Here is a 22,985-nt window from a genome sequence, read left to right as displayed (position 1 = left end):
GAGCGCTAGGGTGGCGTGAAGTCGCGCCTCACGGGAGCGCCGGTGCTGTTGCAAAGATGGGGTCGCCGCGTTGCCCCCTGCAGCGATGACAATGCGGGCCCGTCAGCGTTTTGCCACGCGCACGCGCCCATGGCCCAGTATCACAAGGGTGTCCCCCCCCTCCCCCCCCCACCTCTTGAGCTCGGCCTCTATGGTGTCGAGGCTGGCCCCCGGGGCCTCCATCATGGCCCGCAGCTTGACGTGCTCCGCACCCAGCATGGCCTCGGCGGCGCGCTCGCTGGTGGCCTTGAGCTTGGTGCGCGCGGCGGTGAAGCGCTCCTCCGCCACCTGGTAGGGGGGGGGAGGGGGCGATGAGGTTGAGGGATGGGGTTGGGTGGGAAAAAGGGCGCAAGCCACGGCCACTACACGCAATCAAGCCAAGCCCCCAGTAGCACATGAAACGAGACTGCTGGCCGGGTTGATACATGAGACAGAGAAAGAGAGGGCGAGTGCTTATGTGCATGATTGCGTGCCTGTATGTTGGTGTGTTCAAGCGCGTGCGTGCGCGAGTGCTTACGTGTGCGCATGTGACAGAGGGTTGGCATTGCCTCCTGATGCTGGCAAGATGTGCCTCATGTCGTGATGGCGCGGCTGCTTAGCCAATGTGACACGATCCTGAGCGGCTGCAATGTATTGCAGCCTTACCAACCGCGCATCGCTGCAAGAACAACATCTGCCTGCGCGAGCACCCACCTTCCTCAGCCGCTCCTCATACTCCCCCACCAGCACAGGGTCCCCCAGGGCCGACTCCTTGAACGACCTCACGGCAGAGGCCAGGGACGCCTGGAGGGGCGGGGGTTTGGGGAGGGGGAAGGGGGGGGGAGCGGACAGCACTTTAGGGTCAGCTGAGTTGTGCAAGCCCAACCTCCAGCCATCCAGCATCCATGACAGGGGCAGGCCAGGCCGTCATGCAGGCCTGCTGGGGCAGAGGGGCGCTGGATCCTCGCGTGCCCCACCGTGTATCTGTCAAACAGCGCCGCCTCGTCCCCGCAGCCCTCCTCCCTGAAGCCGGTGGAGAAGGCCCCCAGGGCGGCGTCATACGCCTTTTGGCACTCAGCGCGCGCGATGCCCTGTCGCAGAGGGGTTGTGTGGTGGGTGAAAGTGGGAAGTGGCGTTGTGACCGAGGTCCACGAGGCCTGGAGAGGCATTAGGGAAGACATAGACAGCAAGTACGCTGACACTGTCTGTCCGATTCAATTTTGGAAGCTCAGCCTGCCGGCATGTCAGCTGGACACCATTTTACGCAAGCCGCAGTGAGCACCTGCCATGCCGTGACGAGCTGTGGCACCGCGCCCTCGTTGAGCGCCGTCACGTAGGCCCCCGCCAGCTGCGAGTAGACGCGGCCCGACACCATGGTGCCCGCAAACTGCAGGGGATGCGCCTTGGAGCGCAGCAGAGCCATCAGGTCCTCCATGCCCTTGTTTGGGGTGGGGTGGATAGGGGTGAAGGTGAGGGTTCGGGTGGGGGAGGGTGGGTGGTCCGAAAGAACAAGAGCACCGCAACACCAAGATACAACACGTCTCATGCCTGCCAGCTCATGCCCAGCCACCATCTGGATGGTCAGTGAGGTTGACTCGCACCCGATTGCAATTAAACCAGGACAGCAGCCTACCCGCGTCCCAAGACCAATGTCGGCCTCCAAAGCACCCTCCCGTTCCCCTCTACCCTCATCCTTCCCCCGGACATACCAACCCCTGCCCCTTACAACCCCTGACCACCTTCTGAAACTCTGGCCTGAGCTTGGAGTAGGCCACGGTGTCCAGCCGGTTGAGGTCCTCCTCCCGCAGCATGGGCCGCAGCAGGGTGTGGGCGTCACGGTCCGGGAAGACAGCGCGGATGGTGGCGCGCATCTGGGTGTGAGGGCGAGGGGGAACAGAGTGGTGGTGGGCGCTGGGACAGCGGTGGTATTGTGAGGATCCACAGCTGCAGCCACTCGTACCTGCGCACTCATGGCCAGCCCGGAGGCTCAATAGACCGAAATGTGTCTGTTAAGCCTGGGTATCGCCCCGTCAGCGCACCTGGTTGCGGTTGTCCTCGTCAGCGCCGCCGCCGCCCCTCACATCCGCCAGCACCTCCTCCAGGTATTGCCCTGCGCTGATGCCCCCCTTGCCGCCCCTGACGACACCAGCCGCCGCGAGCTGCAGCTGGAAGTCGCGCAGCAGCCACACAAACGCTGGGTGGAAGTCTGCCTGCCCGCCTCCGCGGCCGCTGGTCGCGCTGCGCTCCTTGATGCGCTTTGCGAGCTCGCAGACCATGGCCAGGCGCTCCAGCGCGACCGCGTCTATGGCCCCGACCTGGTTGTATACGAACATGCTGGACAGCAGCACCGCCAGGCTGAAGACCTGCGCGCTGTGCTTCTGGCCCTGGTCCACCGCGTCCACGCCCTCACAGTCAACCAGCAGCTGGGGCGTAGGTTTTTGATGGTGAGATGGGGGGAGGCAGCAGGTGAGGGTGACGCCGGGAACTGGACGTCCTGCGCGCCAGCTGCGATGACAAGTGTAAGGCGGTCGAAGACCGCAAATCTCAGCCGTTCTAGTCAGCACGCGCGCGCAATGACCAGGCCCTTTCCCCACACCCCATCGCCGCCTCGGGGCGGGCAGCTCACCAGGTTGCAGGGTCGCCCGTCCGCGTCCTTCATGGGTATGGGCACGCTCCACATCCACAGGCCACGCGTGCACGAGTGCTGTGTTGGCGACACCTTGAAGCCCTGGGGCAGCTCCTGGGGGTGAAGGGGGGCACGATGGGTGGGAGTGCGATTGGGCATCGGGCGGTGGGGTGGGACGTGGCTGTACAGACAGCAAGGCAGGGCACAAGCTCGCTGGCCGCCCTGTGACGCCCCCACGCCGCTCGACGTTCGCTGCATAACAGGTTTGCAGGCAGCCCGCCCATTCACGCGCTCCAATACAGCGCGGGTCCCGAAGCAGCGTGGCCCACCTGCCCCGTCAGGCGTCCCAGCAGCGTGTTGAGCAGGAAGCTCTTGCCCTGACGCGCACGCCCACATACGGCCAGCGTGCACAGGGGGCCCGGCACGCGCTGCAGCACCGTGGCCGCCTCGGGGTTGACCTCCCACTTGTGTGTTGACTCGTTGAAGCCGATCAGCAGCAGTGGCTTCCCCTGCGGCACCTTGACCGCCGCTGGAGTGGGCGGCGTCGATGCGCGCCCGCTGCCAAACCACGACTGCAGAGCTCAAGAGAGGGAGGCACAGGTGTTGTGAATAGCGGGACGTGATTCTGTCCTGCCCAATCAATATTCAAGTCTCGCCTGCAGCAATGAAAGACAACTGCATTTCCTGGCACTCATACCGCATGCAACTGTTCGCACATGCGCGCCGTTGTCGCCACCCAAGCACGCGGGCGTGCAATGGCACCGCACCTGCATGGCCGCTGCCGTCAGTTACGCCAGCCCCAGCTCGCAGGCCTTGATCCACAACCCTGCACGCTGAAAAGCTACGCTGACAGGTAGACCACCATCAAAGATCTACAAGCCAGAGTGCAGGCTTGGAAGCCTGCCTAAGTCAAAAGATCCTTGCGCCCGGTCCTTGAATTCTGACTTGTTGGCGAGTCCTCTAGTCAAAAGGAAACGCCCGTCTGCCAGCACAACAGCAGCATCCCGCGCAGTGTGCCGAAACACTCGCCTCGTGGGACGGCCTAGGGCATTCAATAGCCTTGTAGCGCTCGTTTCACTACGCATCCATGCGCGCAGCAGCGTTGATGGGCACGCGGCCGGCAGCGGCGAGCGTTGCCATGCCGCACGCGCGAACGCTGGCACTTGCGGCCACCACCCCACGGGCGCAGCTGCTGGCACCGCAGTGGATCCGTCGGCAAAGGCTCACGTTCAGGTATGTGCTTGAGTTGATTGTGCATTACGTCTCGCTTTTGTAAGCATGCACTCGGTGTTGAGGGCTTTGGGGGGCGGGTGCCGCATTCGCATACGAAGCGCTTGCCAAGCACGGCGTTGCTTCGGCCACCCGCATGGATGCGCAGGGACGACCTGCTGTGTGCCTCCGCGACCAATGGTGCCTCCGACGCCGAGGCTGCCGAATGGGTTGAAGCGCCGACGCAACAGCAGCCTGCTGTTGACTCGGCAAGCACCAGCGGCAGCGAGTCGGGCGGCGGCGCTGCCGAGGCGCCTGGGGCGTCTGCGTCGGCGGTGCGGTCGCACCCCCTGGCGCTGCAGGACGACCCCTTTGCAGCGGAGGAATTGGTGCAGGAGCTGTCAGACACGACGTCGCTCGGCAAGAGGGGGGAGGCGTTTGTAGCAGCGCAGGTGCTGACAATGCTGTTCGTGCTCTTCCCGCCCTTCAGGCTTGTGGTGAGAGGATGCGACAAGGGGGTGTACGGGGGCGGGGGTGTTTGTGTTAGAGGCTGGCTTCACCCTCGCCAAGCCTAAGCGTTGGAGTGGGTGCGGTCGCTTGCCTTTTCAGGCTAGCAGCATACCAGCTGAGAGGGCGAGTCGTCGCAGCTGCTGCTTCGCTTTCTCATCCACCGGCACCCCCCTGTCCCTCACCCTCGGTCCCGCCCTCAAGGGTCTCTTTGACCTGATGGCAACACGTGAGCAGTAGGGCGGCCCATGGGCCAACTTGGCGTCGCCGGCTGCCATGCAACATCAGCACTGCCATTAAGGGTACTGGCTTTGAGGGCTGGAAGTCCCACCAGCATATAACAGCCTCTTCTTTTGCTTATTGGGCACCTTCCGACCCCCGCCACACTCGCCCCACCCCTGTGCCCCTTGCATCCAGTCGCCCTCACCGCGGGCCTTGTGTTCTGGTGAGGACCGGGGTGGCGCCAGTGACAACGCCATTGCAGAGGGTCATGCAGGATCTCAGGTCGCAGCAGACCGCCGCGTGTCGCCGCGTGCGCGTCATCGCACAATGAACAATCTGACATCTCCCCCCCCTCCCCCCCGCGCTCCTGCAGTGTTTACGGGCTCATCAGCATTGGACGCTACATCAGCCCCCTGCCCACCCCCCGCAAGAACCACAAGCTCGTCACAGACGGCCTCTTCGGTGTGTGCGTGGGGGGGGGGTGAGGGGAAGGGGTGGATGATTGGGGATCAGAATGGGGACAGTTGAAAGGACGTCCATCAGGGCGGGGCTGCGGATCAAGTCGTGCTATTGCCAGCTGCCTTTGACTCTGCCTGCGGCGTGCGACTGAGCTGACTTCCCACCATGGATCGCCCTGTACCTGGATTGGCCCTCCTCTGATCGCAGCCTACGTGCGCCACCCTATGTGAGCGGGCCCCCTATGGGATGAACTTGCGCGGGTGGCACTTGCAAGGGTCCTGGGTTCCTGCCAGACTGCCAGACTGCCTTGCCTGTAGCGTCTATTGCAAGCAAGCCGTCGTTGCGCACTCCCACACCGCGCGGGCTTGGCGTGGGGCGACCCCTTCTTTCCCATGCACCCTCTCGTGCCTGTGTTGCCCAGGTACGGCGGGCTTGTCCTAGCCGCGCTGGGCCTGGCCGCCATCACGCGCAGCGAGGGCCGCCTGGCCCTGGCAATCGTGCTGTGGTTTGTGGTGGACCGCAAGGCCAAGTTTGAGGAGAGCTGCCTGGTGCAGAGATACGGCGCAGAGTGTGAGCGGGGCGGCGCTGGCAGCGCTTTTTTCAGGGGTTTGCATGCACGCATCGCATATCGGAGCATCTGAATGCTGTGAGTGCCACTTCCACCCCTGGCCATTGCAGCAGTTGTCAAGCCCCATCCAACTGCTCTCAATGCTATGCCCCCATGATTCCTCCCTTTCCACCCTACCCACCACTTGCAGACAAGAACTACGCCGCCAAGACAAAGAAGTTCATCCCCTTCCTCTACTGACACGCGGCCGGCTAGCTTGGTGTGAGTTCGCCCCTCTCGGTCGGACCATCGTGTCATCCACCATGCACATCAGCACGCACGCACGCATGCAAGCAAGCGGCCAGCTGGCGCGGTCTTGCGCCTTGTGCAGCCACCCTCTCCTTGCTCATCGATCGTGATCGACTCAGCATGCCGTTGTGTTCATGGTTGGATTGCACCTTGTGTACAACAGTAACAACTCACTGTGGTATGATCGCGATTGAGGGCATTTGCCCTAGATAGAGAGCAAATGTGCCGTAGCCAGAAGCGTAGGAAACACACTTCTGGTCCTACTCAGAGATTGGCATGCCCGCCTGAGGAGTCATGCAGAGCTAGAGTACGGTAGCAGCTGCCAGCAGCGCAGCTGCTCCAAGGACAAAACAGCTCAACACAACGTGGAAGGCTGTTGCTGGGGCAAATTTTGCCCGTAACAAATATAAAAAAATAACATGACTGTTGTATTTTGTGCAGGCCGTATTGTATTTACTCGTCTGTACATACCGTGCGACAGGCTCTTCGCGACAGCCTTGCAGCTCGGCGCGACTGCTAACAGTTGATACAGCAAAACAGAAGTTTTGCGTTCTCCACTGTGATATTGCCGTGCTGCACGCCTGACGTGGTGGCAGTATTGTCTCAGCAGCACTGCAGAGGCGGCGCGCAGCACGATGGGCGGCGAGCCTGGGCACTTGTTTGGGACATTCTCAGAGCCCGGGACCCTGGCTATCGGGGACCCTTACTCCAAGCCGCCAGGTGGACAGCTGCAGGATAAACACCTGGATTGGGGTTGGGGCAAGACTGCAAAGTTGAACTGCACCCAAGGGACGGGGAGGTGGACTGCGGGGCAAGTACCACAGCACCCCCACTGCAAAAGCAACAGTTCGTTGACTGGTTTGACCCCACGGCCCTTCGCCGCACCTCGCCGCAGCAACCAAGCTGCCACGCCACAGCGGCAAGCAGTTTGCCATAGTGATTGGCAAGGAGGGCCGCAGCCCTGAGGTATACCTTGACAAGCAAATCAGGTGGGCTCGATGTGTGAGGCGCGAGGAGCGGGGGCTGGCTGGCTGGCTGGAGTGCACAGAACAGGAACTTCGCGCTGCGACAGCAGCAGGCATCTGGCAATGCGGGCTGCTGGGCGCTCAGTTGCAGACCACTCGCCTGGCCGCGCTCTGCTCGCAGGAGCCTGGGCGAGGGTGCGCCTTATGTGGATGCGTGGATTCTGGACAAGCGGCTGAGCCGCATCCCTGGCAAGCCCGTCAGCGACAAGCCCTTTGCGACGTTGGTCGGGCGGCGCGGCAATATCAGGTGCGAGTAGGGGCTGGTTGGTGCGAGCGAGCGAGGCTGGCGGTTGCAACGCGCCCTGGTTTCCCTAACAGAATGGCCAGGTAGGGCTGGCAGCAAACGGGGATGATCGCGCTAGTGCACGCGCATGTACTCGCAGGTTGTCCTAGTGAGCGCGCCCTCCCTGCCTTCCCACCCACGCCGATCCGTACTCGGGTGCAGCTGTGGGCCGGGCAGCACCGATGGATGCCTCAGCAACGTGCCGCTGGACACAGATGGGTCAGCCGCTGCTCGACGCAGCAACCCCCCAAGGAGGGCGGCTGACAAGCTGAAGAACATGTACACCACAGGGCCCAAGACTGGTGGTGCGTGGGTCTTGCGGCAACCAGGGGTCGCAGGCCGCACTCCTGGAGAAAGGGAGAGGGGCAGAAAGCAAAGGCTGCACGTGGCCGGGGCAGAGCGGACAGCAGCACGTTTGCATAGTGCAGGCAAGACCAGCGCTGTGTCCGCAAGCTTTGCGAACTTGTCCGTCACGAGTGCTGCCATACTTGTGCCCGTCGGTGTCATCACAGGCTTTGGCCGGCCATGGCGGGACCGCACCCTGGGTGAGCCGCCCGTGTACCACAGCGACGTGTACAACGGCGGCCGCCTCAAGGAGAAGGTCGGCCATGCCCGGGGGGGGGGGGGCATCACCTTCCAGCCGGAACAACACCCACCTGCGCTGCTGCCCCCCTCGCTTTGGACAAGGCGCTCAGGCTGACACTCTTTGTGCCCTGACCAATCCTGGATCTACCCGCGCACGACATACACCTCACCACTGGGCAGGAGATGGCAGCCAAGGCCAAGGCAACGTCGGCAAAGCCATTCGTATCGGCAGGCCACCTACGGCGAACATTCTCAGCGGACACCTTCCTGTCGCAGAGGCAGCAGGCAGGTGCCGCGACAGAGGCGCAGCAGCAGGGCGAGGGGGCCCGCGCATCCACTGCTGGGTCCCCGGTGAAGCCGTGGCGCGCTGGCGCGCCACCGAAGCAGGTGAGCAGACTGACAGGCCGATGATGAGGGGTGCCGCAGCTGTCGGGTTTTGGCAATGCCTCACAAGGTTGGTTTGCCCTTTATTGCGAATCTACATAACGCCAAACCTTGCATTCCCTGGCGCTGAACCCAATCCCTCGTGTGCGCGCTCTGTTGCAGGGTGCTGCCTACTGCGTTTTTAGCCAGGTGGGGCGGGACTTCATGCCAGATCCCGTGCACGAGGCCCAGGTGAGACAAGGCGCCCCCGCTAATTGGCACGTCTCAGTTCCTCGTGACTTTTCAAAAAGGGCGCAACTGCCCGAACATTATACACGGCTGGCAGAGTCACTCCTCACAAGCTGCCAACCCAGAACAATCGACATAAGCGCTTGCCCACCGCTGGTCGCCGCCGCGCTGCCGCCCCTCGTGCCCACTCAGTTCCGTCGCCAGCAGGGCAGCGAGAAGCCCTTCAAGCCGGTGGGGTCATGCCACAAGCGGCTGTCCATGCGGGACGTCAACCCCTACACCACAGCAGCACGCCCCGCCCCAGACATCGATTTTACACTCTTCTCCCGGGGATGAGTGGCGGCTCCTGCACCCGCGGCCTTTGAGTGGCTGTGCGCTCCCTTGCAGCGCGCAGAATGTGCGCGCTGAGCGGTTGGTTGTGCACATGCACCCTGAACACAGCCAAGGGGTGTAACACAACAGCCTTTCCTGCAAACAAGCCTCGTCGTCTGCCGCACATTGCTTGTAGCCAAATCAGGGCGCAGGCTCTCAACAGCCGGGCTAGTCCTTGTGGGCGAGGGCCGCCACGATCAGCGCCGCCTTGGGGAAGGCGCGCGGAAGCTCGTCATACAACACCTGGCGCTGCTCTTGCGACAGGTCAGCCCCCGCCGCGTCCACCGCCGCCACCAGCGCCGCCGCGGGGTCGCGCTTGTCCAGGGAGGGGTACGCCGTGTAGCACTGCAGGGCACCCGCCGCCGCCGCGCCCGCGCGTTCGGCCGCCGCCGCGCCGACGCGCGCGCCGGTGGACATGAACCCGACCAGCAGGCTGTAGGCGCAGGCCAGCAGCCGCAGCGCGGCGCGGTCACGCTCGGCGGCGCTGCCGGCTTGGGAGCGCGCGGCGCCGCCCAGCTGCGTCACGTAGGCTGCAAACGCCGCGCTGCTGCCGCTGACTGTGGGAGGCGTGGAGCCGCCGCCGCCGCTGCCGCCGCCGCTGCCGCCCCCGTTTCCGCCGCCTCCCGCAGCGACCAGGGCCGCGAGGTCCAGCCGCAGCTGCTCCCCGCGATGCAGCCCGCTGCTGGCCCCCAGCCGTCCCAGCGCCGCTCGCACAGGACCGCTGGGGCCAACCGCGTCATTGCCGCCACCGCCGGCACCGCCTCCCAGGGCCTGGTGCAGCGCGTCCTCCATGGCGCAGTGCACCGCGGCCATGTCGGCCAAGTACTGCGCGTAGCGCGGCCGTGTAAAGCTCCACCGCTGGAACGGTGGGATGGGCCGCCCGTCATTGGCCAGCTGCATCGCGCCCTGCGCCTGCGCGATGAACAGCAGGCGGGCAGAGCTTGGGCGGCGATTGTTGTGGTGGATCCATGCAAAGCCGTTCAGACCAGTGTTGGGAACGGCACCGTGTCCTGCTGCAGCTGGATTGCAGGCATTGCGCTTCTTGCGTAGCTGGTTCACTCGCCCCAACCCTCACGCTCGAGACCGCCTGCCCTCCGCTCCCGCACCCCTCCCACCCGTCCCAGATGAACCCCGACCGCCCCCTCCTCCACCCCCCTCCTGAGTCCCTCACAGCACCTCGAGCTGCTCCAGCAGAAGCGCCAGCTGCACCGACAGCGGCCGGTCCGCCGCCGCGTCAAAGCGCGTGCGCAGCGCCGTCACGGCCAGGTCCCCCAGCTCTGCAGGCGCCCCTGAGCCCCAGTCCTTGACTGTCGCCACGTCCAGCCGCCCGCGGGCCGCCTCGCGCGGGTCGACCGGCCGCGCCCCCTGCGTCGCGCGCAGCACTTGCTTCACAGCCTGCGGGCAGGAACGGCGGGCAGCTCTGTGCAGTGAGGCGGCCGTGCCCATGCGCAGGCTCGCCCCACATCATGGAGGCGGCCGTCGCTGGCCCCACCTTGCCGGGCGCCACGGCGCCATCTATGGCCTGAGCGCCACCTGCTCCAGTACCACCGCTGCTGCGAAACGCTTTCTTTTGCTTCTTTGATTCACCGCTGCTGCTGTTGCTGCTGCTACCAAACCCCTTGGACGCATCGACACGGAGTGCCGCTGTGCCACGCGTGGAACACTGACGCAGCCCGGAGGTAGGCCGCCGGTGCAGGAGGGGTGCAAGCGGGCGCTTGGTGCATGTTGCAGACAAAGGTTTGTGTACATGAGATGCCTTCATTGGAAGCGGTCCTGCTCGCTGAGCGCCTCTCTGTTGGGACCTGTTGATCGGTGTCACCAGCGCTCGACTTCAGCACGGTACTGCAATGCTGACACAGTAAGAATGATCACGCCCTGTTTCACAATCGACGTACGAGTGCTTAATCCGGAAGTGGAGGGACCATTCCCAGGCACGGGTCGCTGAAGAAAGGCCTTCGCCAGATCTGGCCTGGTGCCTCAGTGCCGAGCACACCCTGTAGCAGCATGGCGCCTGTCGCGCTGTTGCCATCCTCGGTGTTGGCGCTCAATCGCCTCGCGGCGGCCGTGGCCGTTGGTTGCGGCGACATTGCGGCCCCATCTCGCCTGGTGCGCAGCATCAGCAGCGATAGCAGCAGCAGCAGTAGCCAGGCGGCTTCGGGCAACGCAGAGCATAAACAGCATCAGCAACAACAACAGCAGCAGCCACAGCAAGAGGAGCAGCAGCCGCAACAGCAGCGCTCCCCGAGGCAGCAGCAGCAGCAGCAGCTGGCGGCGGCGCTCATCAGCGACGACGGCGCAGCGCGTCTCTGCTCGCCGTCCTCTAGCGACGTGCTCAGCGCGGTGGCACGCGCCAGCAGCCTGCGCCTGCTGCAGAAGCACTTTAACATCAGTGCGCCTGGGCTGCGCGGCCAGGCTGTGCTGGCACGCATCATACGCTCGGGCAGCTCGGCGGTGGTGGTGGACCCGGGGTACTACGGCCTCAGCTCCATCGCCCTCTGCGACCTGGGAGCGCCGCAGCTCTTCACCGCAGACGGCAAGCCGCTGGTCAGGCGCGACGGCAAGGCGCCAGCGCTGCGGCGCGACAGCTTCCTCAAGGTGCGGCTGGGCCAGCAGTTCACGCCCTATGGCGACGTGCAGCTGGAGCCCGTGAGGGTGCGGCCAGAGGTGCGGCGCAAGCTGGTGTGGGGGGAGCTGCGGGAGCGCATGAGCCGCGGCAGCCCTGTGTGGGGCCGCGTCTTGAATCCCTGCGCCGGAGGCTACGCGGTGGGCGTGTCGGGCTACGTCGCCCTGCTGCCCAGCAGGCAGGCCAGCATGCAGAACATCCAGGCCATTGGCGCGCTGCAGCAATTCTATATCCATCGCATGGTCGATAATTTGCGCCGTATCGAGCTCAGCAACTACGGGGACGCCAGCGCCGGGGGCGCCGCGCACCAGGACGACGGCGCCCCCGAGTCCCTGTGGTCCAACATATGAGGGGGGGAGGCGATGGCCACGCCGGTGCAGCGGCGGCGGCGGTGCGGCAGTATGGACAGTGCTGGCTTTGGTGGTTGTCTCTGGCAAGCAGCACGGTTCCCTCGGCTATCTGCGTGAAACTTTTTGTTGTTGGTAGCCATCACCAGACAGTTTTTCGGTGGTGATTACTTACACGCACGCAGAGGGACATAGTGTAGGTTGGTTTGCCAAACTCCTCCTATAGGCAGCTGGTGTGCGTTTGCTGAATTGTTGGGCCTGGAGGAGCAAAAAACAAATATACTCGCAGCGCGATCTGTAATGAGAATGCAAGGGATAGCTGCAGGCAGACCGTGTCAAGTATGCCTTGGGCAATGGTTGGGTTGCCAAAGTGTCATTGTTGTGGGTAGGTGACAATCAAGAATTCGATTGCAATGCCTTTCCCCTAAGGTGCGCTGCCTGGTCAATCAGTTGCAAATAACTAGGGGTTTGGTAGGAATAGAGATTCTACTTCTACGATACAGGGCCCCCACTGCTGAGGGCGCATCCCGGCACACAAAGCGCGCTCCTGGTGACGCAACGGCTCCTCACAGGCCAGATGCGAGGACCAGCAGGAATCGGTACACCGCGCGCAGGTCACGCAGCGCACCCGACCGCCACAGCTGCTTGCGCAGGCCCCACGTGATCGCTGCGGCCAGCAACAGCAGCCAGCGGCAGCTGCTGGGGAACACCAGCTCAAGCACTCTCGCCACAAACTCCACCAGGGTCGACGGACTGCCGCCCGGGCGCCGCTTGGCGGGTGCGCATATTTCTGCTGTAGATGACAGCTGATGCCCTGAGCACCCCGAGGGCGAGCGCTGTTGCAGTGAAGCGCCAGGCGGCCGCCTGTTGCTGCGGCCACCTGCATCACAGGCCTCCGGCTCTGAGGCCGCTCGCCACGGCCCTGGGCCGCCGTGAACGCGCAGTGCCGCTGCGGCCACGCAGGGCGGCATGGGTGTAGGCGCCACCACTGGCTCGAGCTCGCAGTCCTGCAGGAAGTTGTGCCACTCTCGCACGCCCTCCAAGGTACTGGGTTGGCAGTGAGCGGCGGACGCAGGGCCAGGCGTGCCATCACCGCTGCGAACCGCGGGGCTGGACTGCAACCGCGTCGGCAACGGGCAGCTGAGCGAAGGCTCGCGAGCCATGCTGAAGCTGGCCTCCGAGTCGAAGCTTGTGCGTGTCGTGGCCGTCTGCTGCTGCTGCTGCTGCTGCTGCTGCTGCTGCTGCTGCTGCTGCTGCTGCTGCTGCTGCTGCTGCTGCTCGGATCGGGGCTGGTCGCCCGGATGCTGGCGCAAGCCTTCCAACCCTGCCGCTAGGCTGGCCACCTCCACCAAATCACCCTGCAGCTGACACTGTTGCAGGCCTACACGCTCGTGCGGGCAGGCCTCCGCTTCCTGCAAGGGCTGCTGTTTCCGCCGCCACCATTGCTGCGGCTGCTGCTGCCGGCCATGTAGCGCCTGCTCTTCCTGTCGCTGTTGGCCACATGCCTGTCCATGGGCCAGCGTGACATTATTGCCGCTTGCACAAGATGCTTCCCAGATGCCCTCCGACTGATGGCGCCCCATGCCACTTGTCAAGGAAGGCGGCAGCCAGGCGCGTGCTCTGAACACTGGTTGTGCCAGCCAGCAAGCGCAGTGGTGTGTAAGCCAGTAAACGCTGGACTGCGCCTGCGGCTGCCACTGTATGGGGCGGCGCACCGCAGCTCGAGCTGACGCTGCCACTGTCTGCGCAGCTGTACTGCCCGCGCCGCTTCGAGCGCCACTGCTGCTGCTCAGGACTGCAACTCCTGCGCCTCTGGACTGTGGCCGGATCAGAGAGGTCCCGCGCTCAGCCGCTTGGCTTGCGTCATCAACGCAGTGCGACGTCGCACAGCGTCGCGGCGGGTGCAACACGCCGCCAGTGCGGACCTACTTGCTTGCCTGCACGCTCAAGGAGAAACGCAGGTCGACATTTTCAATCGTGTGACACAAGATACGAGGTCTACGCGAGTCGGCGCGCGGGGCGTGCCAATCTGGGCGATTTAGTGATTTGGCTGCTGCGTGGTTCATGAGACGAGCCAGTCCGTAAGACATCCAAAAACGGGGAATTCAATGCACGCACTGTGCGAGGGAGCTCTTGGCTTTCTGACTTTCAGCCTGCCCGCCCAGCAAGACTGCCCAGCTCACCAGCAGTGCTGGGCACTGTTGAGCACAGCAGAGCACGCAGCGTGAGCCCTGGCAGGGGCTCACGGCTTGCCTTGCGCCACGGCACAAGTATGCAAAGTAATCCTGTTCTGAGCAGATCGCCGATGCATGAGTGTTTCATAGCCTGGGTTTGAGGGAGCAGTGACATAGCAGGTGACAGCACAAACCCAGCCAAGATGACGAGTCAAGTCCGCGCAGGCCATAGGCCGAGCCCTCCCCCCAAGAATTATTTGGTGCCAGGCTTGCAGAACTTGCTGAAGAGGAAAGGCGTTGTACTTTGGTAGCGTCAAATTCACAGGTTATTGGGCCAGGTTCCCAGCGGCCAGCAGCTGCAGGGCGATGCCTTAACAGCAGCAGCAGCCAAACGCAGCCAGAACTGGGAGAACCTCCTACTGTATACCAATTTCAGTCTACTGAATGCGCACGGCAGTGCATGCATTACTCATGCACACAGCCGCGGACGTAATCAAAAGCAGGATTGCCAGCAGATGCTGTGTGTCTCTTTTTAAGTAGCACCTGGCAATGCAGTGTGAGGTGCGCAACGCGGCACCATGAGGATTGCTCCACGTGTATGCTAGCTGAAACCCTTGCCTCGTCACTAGAGCCTTGAGTTTGCAGCCAGAAAAACAGCAAGAGTTGACGCCAGGTTCATGGGTTGACTGCAGATTCATGACATGCGCAAAACGCGATGCAAACACGAGTGCAGCCCGGGGACACAAAGCGCTTGCCAGAGCAAAAGCGATGGAGGCCTCAGGGGATTCCGACGCGGCAGCGAGGGATGCCGTGCGCCGCAGTCTGAGCAGATAGCCATAGCCCCGCTCAATAAGAAGCCAGCAGCTTTTCGTCCTTTATGGTCCGCACCCCAAAAAGGTGTTGCTTGGGCACAGCGTAGCACATGTGATGAGCGTAAAACCAAGAGTGGAAGTCAGCCAGAGTCTCAAAGCCGGCTGATGCAGCGTTCCAGTTGGCCACTGCCTGGGCCTCCTTCTCAATGCGTGCCTGACGGGTTGTTGAGGGGCGGTTGTTGAATGGACAAGCGTGTCGGTTGTTTTGCTGCATCAACACGACTGCAGTTGAGGCAGCTGTACCACACTGGCTCAGTCCCCAGGGTACATGATATCCTGCGCCTGTTGCATATTGCTTGCCCTACAAAACATTCCACAACACAACCTGTACATGAGGCCCCCGCCCAATCATCAATCACCTGGAGCACATAGTCATCAAATACACCGTGGTCACTGCTGGACACGTAAACGAGCTCAAATCTTGGGGCGAGGGGTTGGTTGTGCCGGGGAGGGACGGTGAGGGTGATCTTGATACTGGCGTGCTTGATGCTGACAGAGCGTTCGCATGTAATGATGGGCGCCAAACAACAGCAAGAACCCGGTAATGACCGCATGTGAACAACCCCCCGCTTCACATACTTCCCAAAACAATACCAGCGCATCCACCCTACCTGTGGGGGTCATTGTACACGCTCTGCCCCGCAAGCCGCCAGATGCTGTCAAACAACGCCTTGGTACGGGGCATGTGGAACTCGCTGGTGACCACTGCCACGCGCCGCCAGTTGGCCGGGATGGCGTGGATCGTGAGAGAAAAGTAGGCGTTGCTGGGGTATGAGAGGGTTGACGGGAGGGTACAGAAGTCACCGACAGGGCGGCTGTTTGGGGCATAGTGGGGCCCGGAAGTGTGCGTTGTGAGTGTGCTTGCATGCATGAGAGCCCGCGTTCACGCGCTCACGTGCATTGTGTGTGCGCGCGCATGTGTGCGTCCGTGCATGTGTGCGTGCGCGCATGTGCGCATAAGGCGTGGGGGCCGCCCAGGCTTGTAGGTTGTTGACGGCGCGTCACACCTGGCTGCATCTCCTGCCCTGTCATCTCCGCCCCACCCACCCGACCGTGTCGTAGGAGGAGGTCTCCTTAAGCAGGTCACCCGGCACAGCGCCTCGGCCCATCAGATAGTCCGCACATGATGTTGACTCATGGATGACGTGGCCTGTTGGGCCGATAACAGCTGGCTTGTGGGGGGTGCCGCCTCCTGGGTTGGGCGGGGAAGGGGGCACGCTTGGGCAGAATCAGAAAAGCATGCATTGCCCATGACAGGTCACAGGCGCCCTGCAGCACACAACCAGGTGTGGGGGGCGCATGCACGCTTGCACATCCGCAGCTGCCGTGGCAGCACTTTGGACCAAAAATGCCATGTCACATTCACAAGGGGGCATAGAAGTAAGGAGCTGACACCTCAGACGCTACGACAGGGTGGGAAGGGCCACCACGCCCCCGACACCACCAAGGCGCTTCCTCCGCTCGTTTCAACGCACCCAGCAGCAGCACGGGGCAGCACCGCCCCTGCAGCAGGTGCACGTCATACGCCGTGTCCAGCCGGCGCGTCACCCATTCTGGCAGGCCGCCATCGGGCAGAAGACCGCCGGCCAGCATGACAACGGCATCCAGCTGCTGCCGCTGCAGCGCCGCGATCGCAAGCGCGCCACGCACACAGGATTTGGGGTTGCCTGCTGCGAGACCGCCACCATTGCCATTAGACGTCGTGCCCGGGGCATTGCCATCTGCAGAGGCATTAACCTCAACCGACGCGAGCCAGGATACATGGTGCGGCGTGCTGCAGCATGCGACACTGCCAACAACGCCGCGCCTCTGAGCGTAGCAGGGCGCCCAGCCCCAGGCAGCGGCGGCGGCCGTGGCGGCGTGATTGTACTGCCAGGGAGCTGAGCTGTATGTGCTGCTACTGCTGCTTGGCTGGCAGCGGGCCGCCCTCACTGTGCCGACGGCAACCAGGGGCTGGCTCAGGCTGCGGCACCCTCGTGTCAGGCTGAGCGCTTGTTGCTGCAGCAGGCGTGTCATGGCGCCGAACCCTTGATTTCAGGAGCACACGTGCTGAAAGTCGCGGGTCCGTATGATACTGTACACTGATCGCTTCGCTTTGTGATGACGGGTACCGTATATATCCGCAACTCGCGCACAGATCTGCACTGACCTGTGCACAAGCTGTTGATCGCAGCTACGATGAGCCTATGGTTTGATATGCAATCTACGCTGCGATCGTAGCTGCGTGGCGATGATGCGCTTGTCAGTGACTGGCCGGAGTGCGAAATTGAAGGTGGCGTCGGTGCAGCACCAGCGGCGCTCGCCGCCCCTGTCGCCGCCTTGGCAACAGGGCATCGCGACAACACAGCAGCCCGTGCGCCGGCCGGACGTGCGCGCTCGTACGGGCTCTTCGTACGCATGGGGCCCCCCGGAAAAGCAGGAGCGTCGGGTGAGTGACAACAACCTGCTGACATGGCGGCCCCACAGCAGAGCAGCAGTCTGCAAGAGCAGCGGCGACAACAGCGGCGACAACGCCCACAGCACGTGTTGTTACGTGCTGCACGCAACGCCCCCTGTGCTCACCCCGCCCCATCAGGACCCCCAGAACACTAGGCAGCAGCCGACCTGGAGCCGAGAGGAGGATGAGGATGATGACCCAACAGCCGCAGCGGTCCCGGCCCCAGTGGCGACTGCCGTCCGCGCCGCCCGCCGCGCATTCTCCGCAGCCCTACGCCGCCTCACGGGCGGAGAGGCGCGGGCTGTCCTGGAAGCCGCGCAGCTGGGCGCCTCTGTGCTCTTCATCCTGCTGTACGTCTGGAGCACGTACGTGCCAGAGGCACCCGGAAGCTGGCGGTACTGGCTGGATCTGGGGCTGTGCGCGTTCTTCTTCGCCGACTACGTGTACCGCATTACGGTGCGGTGGCCGGGATGGGCGGGTGACCAGGCAGGAGTACGGTCGGGTCTTGGCCAAGTGACCCGGTGTGCACAAGGGTGGGAATGTAGGCTTGTGGCTCGTGCGAGTATTGACACTTGTTTGACGAACGACCCTTCGTGGGCGACTTCATCGACGGGCCTATACTCGTCCAGCACAGATGCTGTGTTGGCGGGCCCTCCTTTGCAACGGCCACGATCGCAGCACTCTCCCTCTCCCCACGCCGATCTGCCTGCAGGCCGGCAGCGGTGGCCGCCACCCCCTGCGCGCCGCCCTGCACCCCCTCAACCTGATTGACCTGCTGTCCTTTGTGCCGTCACTCACGGCGGTCAACCAGCTGACGGGGGTCGACCTGCGGTGGTTCAGGATATTCAGGTGCGGCCGCGCTTGCATTGTAAGCACACTCAGCAATGTGGCACACCCTGTTGTGGCGGTTGCCGTGACGCCGCCCCTGCGGCACAAACCCTTACCCTGCACCGAATAGCCATGACAAGCCCTTGACAACGCACACCCAGGGCGCTGCGCCTGCTGCGTCTGAGCCTGTTGGAGGGCAACCTGCCCCACATGCGCCTGTCACGCGGCGCGCTGCTGGCTGGCGCCGTCAACGTGCCGCTGCTGTGGTTGGTTGCCAGCGTGTGTGCATGGCTCTTCACCAGTGCGGCGATGGTGCAGGTGGGCCGGCTGATATGGGGCAGGGTTAGCAGTCAGACGCGCGGCAGCAGTATGCTCTGCCCTTCGGTTGTGGCGGGCACAGCTGAGCCTCGTGGTCCCACCCACCCTGTGCGCAAGCGGCATGTGCAGCAGCACAGCTGGACACACGCACATCACCTGTTGAGGCGTCTGCTGGCTGATTCCAGCCCATTCTGCCATCGCCCCAGGCTGGCCATCCTGCCGCCATGCCCGCCACTCTCCCCTTGCCCTCCCCTTCCCCGCAGGTCATTGAGAAGATGCCTTTTCATGACGCGGTCTACTTTATCACCACGACACTCACCACTGTGGGCTACGGCGATGTTGTGGTCAAGTCCAGCATAGGTGAACGGGTTGAATAGGGAGCATGGCAGGTGGCGCACATGGGTGTGGTGGTTTGAGGTGCTGGTGTTGTACCTGAGCTCTTGCAAACTGCCAGCAAATAGATGCTGGGCTGCAATGCGGAGTACTGCACTCCCCGTCAACATCCACACCTTATGATTGCACGCAATGCAATTTAAACAGACGTCTCCCTCTTCCGTTCTGCTGTGCCGACCCTGCCAGGTCGCCTCGCGGTGCTGGTGATGATGCTGGTGGGCGTGGTACTCATCCCGGCACGCGCCAGCCAGCTGTACTCACGCTTCTCAGAGCGCCGCACGGTGGCCGGGCCGATACCCACTGGGCGGCGGCCGTTTGTGATATTCAGCGGCAAGCTCAGTGACGTCAGGGGCTTCAACGACTTCTTCTCATCAATACTTACACAGGTGCGGGACCCGGTGGTGTGGATGCCCTCCCCTGCCAGTACAAAGCGTTGCGTAGGGATGGCGGCATGGGCTTCAACCCCAACTGCGCGGCCCTCAGCTCTCAGGTTGGCTGCCACCCGACCTCCACACAGATCCGTCTGGATGGCTCTGAACGCTGGCGGCAGCTGCAAATGGTGTGCCTCACCGACCACGCACGCCCAGAGTTCCTCGCCCTGCAGGTGGGTGGCATTGGAGTGGCAGCGGGGGGAGGGGTTGCTTCGGGGAGGGTTGAGCCTGTGGGCGTCTAGGGAGGTCAACAGTAGGGTCTCAAGGAACATGCGTATCTGTGTGCGTGCGTGCGTGTGTGAAGGGGGCGACTCCAGGGCTGAGTGCTTCCTCACCAGCTCCATCCCGCTGGTGGTGTTGTCAGAAGTGCTCATCTTCGCGAATCCCCGCACAACAATGAAGTACGCCGCCGTCCTGGCCCCACCCTGCACGCCTCCAGGAGCTCTATGAGCGGCAGCTGACGCTGATAGAGGGCAGCGCCCTGTGGGAGCCGGATCTGCTGGGCCGCGCGCGCCTGCCACTGGTGTGTTTTGGATCATGTGTGGGCAGCGGTGCCAGAGGCAGGGAGCTGGTGCAATAAATGACTCGATGACACGCATCACAGCAGGGAGCATGGCCACGACAGTGGCCCTCCTGTCGATGTCTTGCGTAATGCCAACCCCACACTTGCGCCCTCCAACTCTTGGTATTGTGGTCGCGAAGTGAGCTTGGTTAAGGCTTACCAGCTCCTGCATGTTAAAGTTTACACGCCACTCAAGCGGTGGACCTGCACGCCCTGGCCCACCCGTTTTGCCTTGGCCCACACAACATTGCCAGGCTGAGGCGGCGATGGTGCTGGCGGACCGCTTCAGCAGCGATGCGGAGGCGGAGGACACCGATGTGCAGTTCAGGGTGTGGGCCATGAAGAGCGTCACCAAGAAGGTCCCCCTCTACGTACAGGTCAGCAGCACCTGAACAACGCCGCGTTTGTGAGCTGCGCATGCCGCTTTGAAGCGCAATAACCTACCCTTGCTTGAGCTCATGCATGACGCATGGGTGGGACACCTCGTGCTGGTTGTTTCACGCCTCACCGCTGGAATGCGTTCGGCCTGTTTGTCGCTGCAACCCTCAACTCCCAGGTGCTGCAGCTGTCTTCAGTGACCACCATCGCCCCATTCCTGGACCCGGCACGAGATGTCGTCACCTCCCTGGAGCAGACGCGCCACCGCCTGCTGGCGCTCAACTGCCTTGCGCCGGGGGCCAGCACGCTCATCACAAACCTGCTGCGGTGTACTGGCCAAAAGCCGCGCGGGTGAGTGCGCCTCGTCAAGGTGTCTGGCGCGTGGCGCGATTGTTAGTGCTCCCCTTGGCCCTGCGAGAGCGGGGTGCAGCCGACGCTCTTTCATATGCCAGGCAGCACCGTCCATCGTGGCCTTGCCCAACGCTCGCACACTGTTGCTTTTGTTACCCCTTTTTTACAGGCGTTCCCGGCTGGCAGGCCGCCAGTGGCTACGGGAGTACACCAATGGGTGCCACTGTGACCTCCACACAGTCCCCGCGGGCCCACCTCTCGCCGGCCTGCCATTCCATGTTGTGGCGGAGGCCGCCTACACTGCGTCTGGCGCCATGCTGGTGGGCGCGCTGGCAGAGACGGGGGGCCGGCTGCTGCTCAACCCAGCGTGGACGAAGGTGCGGCCGGGGCAGCAGCTTATGTGGGTCGCGGCCTCGCAGGCGCACGCAGCCGAAGCGGCGGCTGGCGGTGTGGCGTTCGCCGCTGCCCTCGGCTCCCAGCGTGTGCGGGCGGCTGAGGCGCAGGAGCTGATGGCGAGCAGCGGCCCGTTTGTTGTCTGGGAAGGCGAGGCGCGTGGCGCAGTAGTAGGCAGCAGCAGCGCCCCGCACCGTGGCGAAGGAGCCAGCGAGCCGGCATCAACCAGGGGCGCAGGCGCAGCAGCTCAGGCGCGAGCAATACAGGGCGCAGGAGCACCGCCGTCCAGCGGCTTCTCAGCCTCTGCTAGCCCCAGTCAAGAGCTGCAAACGGAGCGCCAGCTGCTGGAGCGGGCTCTGGCGGCGGCTCACGGCGGCTCATTGGAGTCGCGCGATGGCGGCGCCCTCGGCTCAATGGACACAGCCGTCCTGGCACACGCGACACATGCAGGCGGCCCGCAGCCACCAGCAGGTGGCGATCACATCAGCGGCAGCAGCATAGGTGGCAGCGGCAGCGGCAGCTGTGGAGGGGACGGGGACGGGGCGCTTGGGGTTGGTAGCAGTGGCGGCAACACCGGCAGCCTCGGTGTCAGCGGTGGTGAGGTGGCCTCCTCTCAGCAGCTGGTCCCTCCCTGCCTGGCTTCTTGGTCGGCCGCGTTTGAGGCCGAGTCGTTCGACGAGGAGTCCCTCTGCACGGACGCTGAGATCGCCGAGGCCACCCTCATGATGCGGCAGTGGGCAGCGGAGCGCTCGGAAGCGGCCGCTGCGGCAGTGGTGGCGGTGGGCGCTCAAGAAACAGGGCCGGGGGCTGTGGCGGCTGCTGCAGCGGCTGCTGCCGCAGCCGCGGTTGCAGGCGGCGCAGCGGTGGCCGCTGCAGCAGGCGTGCGCAGTCTCAGTGTTGGTGGGAGCGGAACACGGTCGCCGGGACACCATTCCCCCGCAGCAGCAGCATCGCTCGACCCCGAGGACGCCTCACTCCCCCAGCAGAAGAGTCGCTCACCGTCGCGCTACGGAATTGCACCGCCTCTGTCGCCGTCAGGCCATGGGGCAGGACAGCAGCAGCCGCGCCCCTCGCATCCACACGCGCGCGCCACACGCACCTCTCTGTCTGGCCACATCATTCTGGCCGGCTGCGAGCGCAGCTTCGCCCCTTTTGCGCGGCAGCTGCGTGCCTGCTGTGGCGCTCGCGGCGCACTGCCCGTGGTGGTGCTGCACCCCACGGCTTCGGGCGCGCTGCTGGACGAGCTGGGGGCCCTGCTCGGTCGCGGCGTGGTGGCCATCCAGGGGCGGCCCTCGGACCAGGCGTCCCTTGAGGCAGCCGGCGCGGCACGCGCGCTGTCACTGGCCTACCTAGGGCCGCCGGAGCGGCCGAGCGGCGGCGCTGGTGGCGGGGGTGGCAGTGTCGCACCAAGCAGCAGCACAATGAGCAGCGTGGCAGTGCAGGCGGATGCGGAGGCTCTGGCCGCGTGCTATGGTGCGGTGCCTGTACAGATGTTTTTGGAAAGTCGGAGGCTGGGTGGCTGGGTGGGGCTGGATGATGGTGTGTCAGGGGGAGCCAATCAACAACGCTCTGGCGACATTCTGCAAGCTTCTGCGCTTCTGGCCTTCAGGCCTGCCTGATTTGAAGCACCCATCGCTGTTGTGGTGCCAAAATAATGAAGTCAACACTTGCACCCATTTCCTGCCCAATCGTGACCGCTCACACACACCCCTCCCCACCCAAAATTGGCAAAGGCGTTGGCGAGGAAATGCTGCCCGGGATGATGAACACGGTGAGGCTGGCACAATCATGTCCCGTGGATCACTGTGTATGTGCAGGTGGCGGGCCGCCGCGACTCCCACCTGGCGCTGCACTTCTCTTCGCATCAAACATGTCCATCGCTCTGCTGCGATACACGCGCAGGTGGTGGAGCTGGGGTTCACGTCGTCCATACGCTTCCTGCAGCCTGGCCTGCTCCTGCACGGCCGCCCTGCGCCAAGCAGCCCCCAAGGCGCCGAAGCTGATGCCGGTCACGGCGCACTCACGGCGCCCGGGGTGTCGCCTACGTGGCTGGCCAAGTCGCGTCGCCGTGGCCGTAGCGCCGGCGGCCACATCACGGCAGCCG

The 22,985-nt window shown here is 63.9% G+C and overlaps 8 protein-coding genes across 8 annotated transcripts; 4 read left to right on the top strand and 4 right to left on the bottom strand.

The window, feature by feature from the left end:
* Positions 1–28: 28 nt before the first annotated feature.
* On the bottom strand, positions 29–3,417 carry MNEG_3716 (Interferon-induced guanylate-binding protein 2; the record flags this gene model as incomplete). The annotated part of the gene is made up of 10 exons (XM_014047814.1): positions 29–77; positions 173–327; positions 733–822; positions 996–1,109; positions 1,301–1,405; positions 1,758–1,889; positions 2,058–2,441; positions 2,645–2,758; positions 2,974–3,216; positions 3,412–3,417. The coding sequence occupies 10 exons, from the start codon at positions 3,415–3,417 to the stop codon at positions 29–31; spliced, it is 1,392 nt and encodes a 463-aa protein (XP_013903268.1).
* A 1,162-nt stretch (positions 3,418–4,579) lies between these two features.
* MNEG_3715 (S-isoprenylcysteine O-methyltransferase) lies at positions 4,580–5,849 on the top strand (the record flags this gene model as incomplete). The annotated part of the gene is made up of 5 exons (XM_014047813.1): positions 4,580–4,589; positions 4,778–4,805; positions 4,956–5,063; positions 5,463–5,611; positions 5,800–5,849. 5 exons carry the CDS (start codon positions 4,580–4,582, stop codon positions 5,847–5,849), a joined length of 345 nt encoding a protein of 114 aa, XP_013903267.1.
* A 683-nt stretch (positions 5,850–6,532) lies between these two features.
* On the top strand, positions 6,533–8,738 carry MNEG_3714 (hypothetical protein; the record flags this gene model as incomplete). Its single annotated transcript, XM_014047812.1, has 7 exons — positions 6,533–6,617; positions 6,793–6,886; positions 7,044–7,169; positions 7,368–7,510; positions 7,718–7,806; positions 8,337–8,405; positions 8,595–8,738. 7 exons carry the CDS (start codon positions 6,533–6,535, stop codon positions 8,736–8,738), a joined length of 750 nt encoding a protein of 249 aa, XP_013903266.1.
* Positions 8,739–8,942: 204 nt separating this feature from the next.
* On the bottom strand, positions 8,943–9,674 carry MNEG_3713 (hypothetical protein; the record flags this gene model as incomplete). Its single annotated transcript, XM_014047811.1, has 1 exon — positions 8,943–9,674. One exon carries the CDS (start codon positions 9,672–9,674, stop codon positions 8,943–8,945), a length of 732 nt encoding a protein of 243 aa, XP_013903265.1.
* Positions 9,675–9,941: 267 nt separating this feature from the next.
* Positions 9,942–10,536, bottom strand: MNEG_3712 (hypothetical protein; the record flags this gene model as incomplete). The annotated part of the gene is made up of 3 exons (XM_014047810.1): positions 9,942–10,169; positions 10,267–10,437; positions 10,522–10,536. 3 exons carry the CDS (start codon positions 10,534–10,536, stop codon positions 9,942–9,944), a joined length of 414 nt encoding a protein of 137 aa, XP_013903264.1.
* Positions 10,537–10,778: 242 nt separating this feature from the next.
* MNEG_3711 (hypothetical protein) lies at positions 10,779–11,747 on the top strand (the record flags this gene model as incomplete). Its single annotated transcript, XM_014047809.1, has 1 exon — positions 10,779–11,747. The coding sequence occupies one exon, from the start codon at positions 10,779–10,781 to the stop codon at positions 11,745–11,747; it is 969 nt and encodes a 322-aa protein (XP_013903263.1).
* A 563-nt stretch (positions 11,748–12,310) lies between these two features.
* Positions 12,311–13,327, bottom strand: MNEG_3710 (hypothetical protein; the record flags this gene model as incomplete). The annotated part of the gene is made up of 1 exon (XM_014047808.1): positions 12,311–13,327. One exon carries the CDS (start codon positions 13,325–13,327, stop codon positions 12,311–12,313), a length of 1,017 nt encoding a protein of 338 aa, XP_013903262.1.
* Positions 13,328–17,187: 3,860 nt separating this feature from the next.
* MNEG_3709 (Potassium channel subfamily T member 2) lies at positions 17,188–20,488 on the top strand (the record flags this gene model as incomplete). Its single annotated transcript, XM_014047807.1, has 10 exons — positions 17,188–17,218; positions 17,496–17,683; positions 17,940–18,076; positions 18,217–18,373; positions 18,637–18,733; positions 18,953–19,152; positions 19,284–19,370; positions 19,637–19,720; positions 20,014–20,136; positions 20,316–20,488. Coding segments are annotated over 10 exons (1,277 nt in total), but the record flags the coding sequence as incomplete, so codon positions are not given.
* Between the last annotated feature and the right edge of the window lie 2,497 nt (positions 20,489–22,985).

This window comes from Monoraphidium neglectum (assembly GCF_000611645.1).
Source record: "Monoraphidium neglectum strain SAG 48.87 unplaced genomic scaffold scaffold00480, whole genome shotgun sequence".
Classification (NCBI taxonomy): Eukaryota; Viridiplantae; Chlorophyta; class Chlorophyceae; order Sphaeropleales; family Selenastraceae; genus Monoraphidium; species Monoraphidium neglectum.
Note: the sequence above shows the minus strand (reverse complement) of the source record. Positions and strands in the feature narration are given on the sequence as shown.